At 53.3% G+C, this 10,557-nt stretch overlaps 1 protein-coding gene across 1 annotated transcript in view; it reads right to left on the bottom strand.

The window, feature by feature from the left end:
* Positions 1–1,773: 1,773 nt before the first annotated feature.
* The window catches only part of SRCIN1 (SRC kinase signaling inhibitor 1), a 45,187-nt gene continuing 36,403 nt past the window's right edge, over positions 1,774–10,557 (bottom strand). Inside the window, exons 23-24 of the mRNA XM_010843137.1 lie at positions 10,005–10,151; positions 1,774–1,908 (exon numbers count right to left, since the gene is read on the bottom strand). Of these exons, the coding sequence (XP_010841439.1) occupies positions 1,774–1,908; positions 10,005–10,151 (282 nt within the window). The remainder of the gene's footprint in view (positions 1,909–10,004; positions 10,152–10,557) is intronic.

Raw genomic sequence — 10,557 nt, 5'->3', positions numbered from 1 at the left:
TTTTTTTTTTTTTCTATTTTCCAGGGTTATTATTTTGGGGGGAGGGATTTTTTTTTCCTCTTCTTTTGTTATTTTTCAAAAAGGCTTGCTTGCCTTTGTACAAAAATGATCCAAAGCTAGAAAACAAGGATGAACCAACAAAAACAACAACAAAAAAAGAAAATGAAGTAACACAACCCAGTGTCCCCTCCCTCCCCAACCCTCAACAGCTCCCCCTGGCTCTCCTCAGGCGCCAGGCCCCAGAAGGTTCTGCTCCTTCAATGGCTCCCCTCTCTGTGCTTTCTGCGGGGGGTGACTAATTCCAACCCCCTCCTCCCCTGTGCTTACTCCACTTTGTGCTCCAAACAGGAATCCTGCTCCCTGGGGACCTCTCTCCATCCTCCTCCTCCCCCACCCACAGAATTTCCCTGCTGGCCCCTCACTGTGCCCTGCGGGTGGCGGGGTTTGCTGAAAGCCAAAACTGATCTCTCCCTCCCCTTCTCAGGACCCCAACCAAAAGCCTCACTGCCCACAGCCTCTGCAAGGCAGGGGCCCACGGGCCGGAGGTTGGGGGCACTGGCTGGCTGGTCAGGCCTCGAGGACCCTTGAGAATCTCACCAGGGTCACTAGCTCCCCATTTTAAACCCTCTAACGCCTTCCCTGAAAACCCTCAAATCTCAGAGAGGATGGTTAAAGGTCAAGTCAGCCTACCTGTGGGGTCAGAGCTGTCCTCGCTGCCCCCCACCAACCCCTTCTCTATTGCCCCCACTTCCCTTACAACCAGACCCTTCCCACCCTCTAGGCCTCTAAGTCTAATTTGCTAGGCCCTTCATTCTTGTCCATCCCACCCCATTAAATAAGTTAATGTCATTTAAAGTGCTAAATTAGGAAACTAAAAGTACCAGATTTACCCCTCCTCGGGGCTGCCCTCTCCCAAGGCAGTGTCCCCAGCATCAGGCTGTCTGCTCAACCCACCGTCCACAGCCAGCAGTCCAAATGTGCCCCGTTCCTCCCACTGGCATGGGCCAGGCAGCTCCTCACCGCAGGGAGGTGGTTCCGGGAAGCCAGCTCCTCTCCAGGGACACACAGATTCAGTGGCATCACACCACCCTGAGGCCCCTCTGACTCTGGCCTCCCCCTCCAGCCCACCTGTCTTGACTCCAGGCCCACCCGGGCATGAGTGGATGGGAGCAGAGAAGCAGCAGAATTCAGTCATGTCCTGAGGGTGGGCAGGTGGGGCGCCTCCAGGGCCAAAGTCTCCTTACGTCCAATTTTCTAGCCTGATTTTGGGGTTGATCCAATGTCCAGGTTTTCCTCCAGGAAGGTTTCTGAGAAAGGGGAAAAGGGGGTGTCTTGCTGCTCCAAGTCTCCATGGCTCAGAGTTTGTTTGGAGTGCTCTTGGGAAGTGTGGGGGGAGAGTGAGAAGGGAGGGCAAGGGTGCAGGAACTTCAGGATGAACCTGGGAGGGAGTGTGGGGAAAGAGACAGGGGAAGGACGATGACAGGAAGTGCGCCATTTTGGAATAGGAAATCAAGGGAAGGTGGTGTGTTTTGGTCTTTAGTTTTACTGGTTTGCTTTTTTTTCTTTCCTTAAAAAAAAAAAGACAAAAGTGAATCATTCAAAAAACCAAAAACACCAACAGGGGATGGTCAGAGAGAGCTGAGAGGGCCGCATCCATGGCAAACCCTTCAGAGATTCTGGACAATGAGGTGGAAACGAAGGGAAGCAGAGGAGAGAGAGATATGGCAGGGAAGGGGGAGGAGGGCAGGCTGGGCTGGGGTTATAAGGAAGCTTCTAGAAGGAGATGGAAGAATTCCTCGCTCCAAAGGAAGTCAATACGGGGATGGAGGTTCTGGAAGCCGAAGGCTTTTCTGAGACTGGGCTTGAGGTCTCATTCGAACCACTCATCTCTTTAGATGGTTTAGTGGCCTAGAACAAAAGCAGAGGTTGGGGTCAGAGAGAAGAAGGGGAGCCTTTGTGCTGGCCCCCAGTTAGTTGTTTTAGGTTCTCAGTTATCTGTTTTATACATAGAAAGTGAGAGAAAGTGAAGTCTCTCAGTCGTATCCAACTCTTTGCGACCCCATGGACTGTAGGCCACCAGGCTCCTCTATCCATGGAATTTTCTAGGCAAGAGTACTGGAGTGGGTTGCCATTTCCTTCTCCAGGGTTTCTTCCCGACTCAGGGATTGAACCCGGGTCTCCCGCATTGCAGGCAGACGCTTTACCATCTGATCCACCAGGGAATCCCAATCTTTAATACATAGTAGTGTTTATATGTCAATCTCAATCTCCCAATTTATCCTACCCTACAGTTTCAAAAAATGAAAAATTTCCACAAATCCAAGAGAAAATTAACTGCAAAAACCAGAAACCAGAGGAACATCTGGAGAGAGTGGTCCTCTGAGACAGGGGAGGAAGGTGCCAGAGCAGGGGTAGAAAGGGGAACATGGGGTTGGAACAAAGGGCCTGGGGTGGGTGGTTAAGTCCACAGTTACTGACAGGAAAGACAGAAGGCAGAAGAGAGACCAGAGAAGCACAAGGAAGGCCAGCCCAGGACCAGAATGGGGAGCAGGACAGGGAGCAGAACCAGACCAGGTGGGGACAGGGGGAGGGCAAGGAAGGGAAGGAAGAAATGAAACATTAGCTGCCAAAGGGGAGGCAGGAGGGGAGAAGCAGCCCAACCAGGACCCCTTCCAACTTCAGCAGGAGGTCTTCTGGTGGAAGCTGAAGAGTGAACTTGTCCTCCTGGAACCCTCAGGACCCCCACGCCCACCCCCACCTCCTGCCCCACAAGTGTTCCTCCAACTTTGAGCTGTGCCTTGTGGGTAATGGGGAGCCACCCCCTCATGACGTGTCTGGCACTCACAGGTCACCTCTGATAGTTAGAAACAGCTGTGCCCCCTCCCCACCTCCAGCAGACCCCTGGCACCTACATTGGTCCTGGAGATGTGAGAGGGTTCTAGACCCATCTGCATCTCCTAGAGGGGATGAATTACAAATTCAGATTCCTGGACCCTGCCCCAGGATCCATCTGTCCTGTGAGCTCAGGCATCTGCATTTTAGGCCAGCGCCACAAGTGATCCTGCCGCACAGTTAACTCTGAGATCACTGGGTTAGGGTAACACAGACTAGGTTTTCTCCCTGTGGTTGTATCCACTGTCCCTCCCAGCCTTCCTTAGCTACTACTGGGCTGCCGTCTATGGGGTTTCACAGAGTCGGACACGACTAAAGTGACTTAGCAGCAGCAGCAGTGTGATAACCAAAGTGCCCTGATTAAAGAAAAGAGGGACGAGGACTCGAAGCAGAGAGCTGTGGCACACTGCCAGAGACGTCCTGCAGGTCCCGCCTGGGCATGGCCACGCCACTGCTCCTCGACCTACATAATTATCCGGCTGCTTGGCAGCCTCTATCAGATGCCTTGTGGGGGGGTGGGGATGGAAAGCAAGGTGCCCCCTGCCACCGGGAAGGGAAGTGACCACAGGCATCTGACTGGCTGACAGTGAACCTACCCTTGAGGTTGCTGATCACATTTCTTCCCACATGTGCACAGCGAACTATCTCTGGATTTTGCTCACCACACTGTGGTCTGCGGTCTACATTTTCCCCTTTATGAAAATCCAGGCATGAGTTCACTGTTTGGGTCTTCTATCTCCTTTTATCCTGACTGTGGCTGCTCACTCCTTTCTCAGAAGGGTTCCAGGCCCACAGCCCCCACATCCTTCAAATCATCCAGCCCTTTGTGGAACCCATGTGCCTGGCATGGCCTGTGTTGGAGGGGTCCCGGCACCCCGGCCTGGAGATGGACTCATTTAAAGACAACCACAGGAAGAGGAGGGGTGTGGGGTTCAACCCTTTGGGTGGATCTATTACTCCCTTGTCACTTACTGTAGGCTCCAGTCTCGCCCCTCCTCTCCCACCATTTACCATTTAGAGTTTTTTCTCCCTAACCCAGGCGGGCAAGGGGGCAGGTCCCCTTCCTCCTGAGTCTCTTCACATCCCCCTGCGTCCCAAGTCAGCTGTTGGTTCCCTCCTGACTGTCCTCTTTGATCTCAGCTTGCCTCTCTAGTTACGAGCTTTCCCCATTCCTTCCCTTTAGCATTTGTCAAGAGCTTCACTCTGTCCCAAACTTTGGTCTCTCGAACACCTCCCTCCCAGCTTGTGCTGCCCCCTGACTCCTGCGTTCACTCAGGTGAAGTGTCCTCATTGGGAAGATGTCCCCTCCCTGTTCTCCCATAGCTGGTGCAAGGCCTTTAAGCTCTAGGGAGCAGCAGCGGTCACCAGCTTACGTGGACACCCCTGCTTTGCATGGACACCTCTTCTACTTGCTCAGTGAGCATCTGTTTTGTAACATCCTCTCAGGCCATCTTCCCCTCCAGGAGAGTGCCCACCACTTTTCTGAAACTGAGGGAACGTGTCCAACTGTGCCCACTGACCCTGTCCCGTGCTGCTCAGAGTTCCCAACTGATACAGCTGCTGCCTCTGAAGGTTTTCATTGCTTCCCTGTCGCCAGCCAGTCTTCCCCTGTTGCTCTTAATTATGTCTAGAGAAAGAGCTTTGCCTTTGTGACAGGCAGAAACCTCATACACAGATGGTCAGCTTTTAGCTGGGGGAAACTGGAACCATTAGCCAGATCTACCCAAAGGGTTGAACTCCACACCCCTCCCCTTCCTGTGGGCCAGAGTCTAGCCCTCTCCAGGCACCCTCAGCATGCTGACCTGTCCCTCCAGGCTATGAGACGCAGATTCCCACGCAAGTATAGGTTATCTTGGGGCTTCCCAGGTAGCTAAGAGTAAAAATTCTGCCTGCCAGTGCAGGAGATGCAATAGACTAGGGTTTGATCCCTGGGTTGGGAAGATCCCCTGGAGTAGGATATGGCAACCCACTAGGGTATTCTTGCCTGGAAAATTCCATGGACAGAGGAGCCTGATAGGCTACAGTCCATGGAGGCAAAGAGTCAGACATGACTGAGTACCATTACCCATGTAATAATAGATCATCTTGATGCTGCCAACCCAGTTGGTGCCTCCTCCAGGGTCATTCCCAGTGCCACTGTCCCCGGCCCACATGCCCTTCTTCCTTATTATTTGCCTGAATCAGGCACTGGGTTGCCAGAAGAGGCAGGGCTTCCTCTAGCCCAAGGGGGAATAGAACCAATGGCAGTTCAGGCTGTTCCCTTCTAGCCAGTGACTGATCTAGGGGTGGGCAATAAGAAGAGAGGGGAGATCAGTTGGGAGTCTCTGGGGAAGGTTCTCCTGTTTCTAAAATGATCTGTAGGGCTTCCCTGGTGGTCTGATGGTTGAGAATCTGCCTTGTAATGCAGGGGACACCAGTTCAATCCCTGGCCTGGGAAGATCCCACAAGACACGGGGCAATTAAACCCGTGTGCCACAACTACTGAAGCCCATGTGCCTAGAGCCCGTGTTCTGCAACGAGATAAGCCACCACGATGAGAAGCCCGCACACTGCAATTAGGGAGTAGCCCTGACTCGCTGCAACTGGAGAAAGCCCTTGCAATGACCAAGACCCAGCAGTCAAAAAAAAAAATTAAATAAATTATTTAAAGTCAAGCTTTAAAAAAGAAATGATCTGTATACTTACAGCCCTGAAATGAAGGCAGCTGTGTTGGGGGTGGGGGGTGGAAGGATGGGCCAACAGAACCAAAATACGGAAGGAACCCAGGTCCTGATGTCCTTGAGTATATGAATTCCCCAACCCTGGAGCCTCCCTGCTTCTTGTTCTGATAAAACTTTTCCTTGCTGTTTAAGCCATTTTGAATTGGAGTTTCTATTATTTGTGGCTAAAACTACTCAAACTGCCACAAGTGAGGCCAAAATTGCTCCCCTGACGTTCTCGTCAACAGCATCCCCATCATGAGTGGCAGCTCTCCAAGGCTTGCTGGCGCCCACGAAGTTATGCTTCCCGCCAAAGCAGCAGAAAATCCAGCATTAGGACTTGTCCCCGGCAACTCTGGCTCTAAGTCCCAGCTCTGCCACTTCCTAACTGTGCGACCTCTGGCAGCTATCTCCCTGGATCTTCATGTTCTCACCTGCTAAGCAAGGATAACAGACTCTACAGCATCAGAATCAGGTTGAGATGCTGTACACAGAGCCCAAGACCCAGTGCCTGCACTCAGGACGCAGGCAATAAATGGTAGCTGTTATTATTATATCATCAGTATATTAATATTTCAAGTCTGCATTTTCTAGTTCCATTTGGATTGGGCCTGATCACTGGCAAATTCATTCATTCATCCAACCACTCATTCACCTAGCCAACAAATATTTACTGAGTGCCTGCATGTGCTGAGAACTATTCTAGGTGCTGTAGGGATGTAGCAGTGATAAAGTGGTTAACGCACATATGAGATATAAAGTTGTTCTGAGCATTAAATAAGACACATATGCTTAAAATTGGTACAGGAAAGGAGTGCTATTTTCTATTTTACTTAACATCCCCAAATCTGATTTCTGCTCTGCAGCCAGTTTGGTCAACCCGGCCAGCCCTTGGCTGACTGGCCTCTTGTTGAGTTTGGCCAATGGGGGTTAGGACGGGGTGGGAAGAGAGAGGGGGTAACGTTTCTTCTCTACTCCCTCCCCACTCGGTGTGGGTTGCAGGCATGCTGTGCCCCCTGTAACTATAGCGCCTATTGTTCACCTCTCACAGGACTCCCTAAACTGTACACCCCCAGGTCCCTCTCCCCAGGGAGGTCCAGCTTCCAGCTCTCACTGGTCCCTGAGTGCCTCAACATCTCCTCTTGTTCACTTCATTATAGCCTCGTCACTGGAGTCATCCAAGGAGATACACAATATTCAGCAGCCTTAGCCCAAGTAGAAGAGGGGGTGTTCAGTTCTCATGTCCACACCAAGCCCTTGATCCTCGTCCCCTGGGAATCTGGTTCTTATCCCACCCCTGAATCTTTTTTTTTTAATGTATGTATTTATTTTAGACAGCACTGGGTCTGTCTCACTAGCTTTCTCCAGTTGCAACGAGTGACGGCTACTCTTAGTTGCAGCGCTTGGACTTCTCATTGAGGTGGTTTCTCTTGTTGAGGAACATGGGCTCTAGAGTGCAAGATCAATAGTTGTGGAGCATGGGCTCAGTCACCCTGAGGCATGTGGAATCTTCCAGACCAGAGATCGAACCCATGTCCCCTGTATCGGCAGGCAGATTCTTAACCACTCGACCATCAGAAAAGTCCATCCCACTCCCTTGAGCACGACATCCAGGCACTTTTCCTCAATCATTCCCCCTGATTTCTCTGTAATACCAGGCACAGCTGTACCCCTTTCTCCACTCTTCTACCCCAATTTCTGTGTCTGGTCCTGGCGCTTCTATTCCTCTCCCTTTCATCACTGCCAAGGCAGCTTGGAGCTCCTAGTGTTAGAACAATAAGTGAGGGAGAGGACTCTGCCCAGCCCCTGGCCCTGCCAAAGGGACAGTACAGGTGAGCACAGCGGTGACTCCTTCTCTTTGGAGAGCACTCGGTGGCTTTCGAAGCTATTTTCCACACCCAGTATTACAGGAGCTCAGAAGACTGCCCCTGGGTTCTTGTCCCCATTGTACAGATGAGAAAAGAGCCTGCAGAAGGCAGAGGACTTTGACCAGGGTCACAAACGGAGCTGGGAGGAGCAGTGCCCCAGCTGGAGGACGGAAGGCCAGGTGATGCAGGGCCCTGGAACGAACGGAGGTGAAGCGTCAGGGCAGTCAGTGAGGGAGTTTTGATTTTTTTCAAATCCAGCTGGGGCTGCAGGGCACAGGTGGTAAGCTGGGGCAGTGATACAACCCAATCAGCATTTTAAAATAGCCCTCCCCATCCCGCGGGTCTGGGAGGATAGGAGAGAGGTCACAGAATTCACAGGAAACAGGAAGGCTTGCACTGGATACTGACACAAGGGGTGATTTGTTTCCCTGACTCTTTATGATGTCTCTTTACTAAAACACCTCTACAAGAAACATGTAATACTTCATTAGAGAGAAGATGCTTTTTTTTTTTTTTTTAAAGAAAAAGCATTTACTAGAGAAGTGAAAGGGAGAGATAAACAGCCAGACCAGTCATGTGGGAAGACAGAACCACTGTGTCCCTGAGGGAGGGGGTAGCTCAGGAGACCCCCTCCTCAATCGGGGCATGGGTGGATGCCTGGGGCAGGTGACTTTCCTGAGGGGAGAGCAAGGGGGCAGGCTTGAGCTCAGAAGAGAGACCTGGGCCAGAAGAGATGGCAGCTGGTGCCCAAGGAGAGGAGTGTGTGGTGTGAGAAGAAGCTGAGGAGGAAGGTGGGCACAGAGGAGTGAAGAGGTGGGCACAGGAGAGTCTCCCAGAAAGGAGCCAGGAGGCGGGTGAGGGCTGACAAGGGAGGGGGATGCCAAGGAGAAGAGGGTCCCATGAGTGTGTGGGGGGCAGACTGTATGCCCAACAGGCTGCAGAGAGGCGAGCAGACTGCAGAGTGATGAAGAGGCCACCAGAGCCCAGGCATGAGGCTCAGAGTGGGCCCGGGCCGAGGAATGAATGGAGGAGAGGCGATGGAAGTGACTGGAGGGGCAGGAGAGAGGGCAGCAGGCAGAGGAGCTCGGTGCTGGGGGAGTTGGGGAACCTAATTACAGAGGAGGGAGATGCCCGCTGAAGAGACTGAGGCAAATGTGTGTCAGGGTAGAGGGGCGGGAGGGGCGGAGGGTGAGAGACAGAGGTGTCAGGCAGTCTGGATTTGAAACCCCCTCCACCGTTCGTCAGCCGTGTGACTTTGGGTAAAGCGTCAGTTTCCTCATCTGTCAAATGGGAATAATAAGGCCCTTCCTTAGAGTGGGGATTGTGCAGTGGGCGAATGTGTGTCTGGCAGAATGTCAGCTGCTGTTCTAGACCCCGAGGAGAGACCAGCCTGGACAGGACACAGGAACAAGGCGGTGACATGAAGAAGGGCTGGGGTGCGTCTGGGGACCCGCGAGGAATACAGCGGGCCAGCGGGGAGCTAGTGAGGGGCCTTGCTGGCCCGTCTCCACTGGACTCTGAGAGAACCCGCAGGCCTGTGTGCCCAAGGCGGCTGCAGAGCTGTGTGGTGGAAGAGCTTTGAGATCCTGGGGTCCCAGTCCTGGCTCTGATGCAACCTTGCTGTGGGCCCTTGGGAAATTCCCTTCCTTTTCTGAGCTGTCCCCTGGTCTGTCAAGGAGGTGACTGGATTTACCCATCTCTAACCTCCTACCTCTGAGCCTAGAACCTTCTTCAAGTCATAGCATCTGGACATTTCCTTCCCCCACTCCCACCCAGCACTTAGAATATAGGAACTGCTTGGAAATACTGAACCACATGAATGAACTAAAGGTCTTTCCTGACATCTAGGCCTGGGGACCACCCTGCATCTTCTGATCAGGCCACAGGTGGGCCAAGGGTGAGGCTGCCACCTCTACATACCATCCTTTAATCTGAAAGAGGGCACACCACTCCTATGCACCCCACTACAACCCAAGCACAAGGCTGAAAAGGAGATGCAAAACTGGCTTCTCCCTCAGTTGGGAGGTGGCCTAAAAACTAAGAGGGAGGCTGAGTTGAGAGCAGAGGGCCAAGGAGCAGGTGGGATCTGAGAGCAGAGGGGAGGAGGCAGAGGAGGGGGAGGAGTGGCAGGAAGACCAGGAATAAAGGCCCCCTCCCACACCCCAGGGAACCGGCCTTAGAAGGGCCCAGGCATTGGGGTCCGCTCACTCCGCCTTGTCCAGGAGCAGCTGGGGAGATGGTCCTCTCTGGCCCTGAGTGAGGGGCCTTCTGCAAGAGGAGTGATCAGTGATCTGGCTATGTTCTCAACCAGATCCTGAGCACTGGTACTGGAGAGAGGAAGGAGAAAATGGTTTGAGGGACCAGTGGGGTAGTCCTGACCGGTAGGACCTCCCTGGACAGCCGCAGGATGGTGGGCACAGGAATACTGGCAGGAGACAGCCAGGCCCAGCAGGAGTGCACAGCACTGACTGCCGGAGGCTGGAGGTGAGGTGGGGGTGGGGGCTGCATGGGGCCGTGGCCCTGCCCCCGAGGCGCCCAGGCTTACCTGCTGCTGGGCCTGGATCCTCATGTACTCGGCCCTCTGCTTGCCATGCTTGCCTTTGTCGGGGCTGCCTGCCTGGCCCTGGGCCGTCTTCAGCCGAGAGGCCCCTGGAGTCACCACCTTCATGGGGGGCACGCTGCCACCGCCGCTCTGCACGAAGAGGAACAGGGTCAGAGCTGGAGATGGGATCACACAGGCGCCCTAGGTACAGTAGGCCCTCTGAGACCTGGAGAGCCCTCCCCGGCTTCATACCCCCATCCAGGACTCAGGCCCACTCTCTGAGGCCAGGGTTAAGGCTTCCCCGCAGAGGAGAGGACAGAACCCCAGTCAGATTCCCAGAACTCCCAAGTGAGAGCTCTTTGGTGGTTTCCTTGAGTGGCCCAGGGGCAGCTGGTGCCCTTCTGGGGGAATTGTTTTTAAAGTAAAGGTCCCTGGCATCATTCCCACTCCTGGCAAGGGGCTCCATCTTGGGCCCTGGAGAACATATCCGAGATTTGGGAGAGAGGTCTTTATGAAAGTGAAAGTGAAAGTTGCTCAGTTGCGGCTGACTCTTTGT

The sequence above is a fragment of the Bison bison genome, unplaced genomic scaffold, assembly GCF_000754665.1.
Source record: "Bison bison bison isolate TAMUID 2011002044 unplaced genomic scaffold, Bison_UMD1.0 scf7180017864180, whole genome shotgun sequence".
Classification (NCBI taxonomy): domain Eukaryota; kingdom Metazoa; phylum Chordata; class Mammalia; order Artiodactyla; family Bovidae; genus Bison; species Bison bison.
The sequence above is the reverse complement of the archived record's forward strand: the minus strand, read 5'-3'. Positions and strand labels throughout refer to the sequence as shown.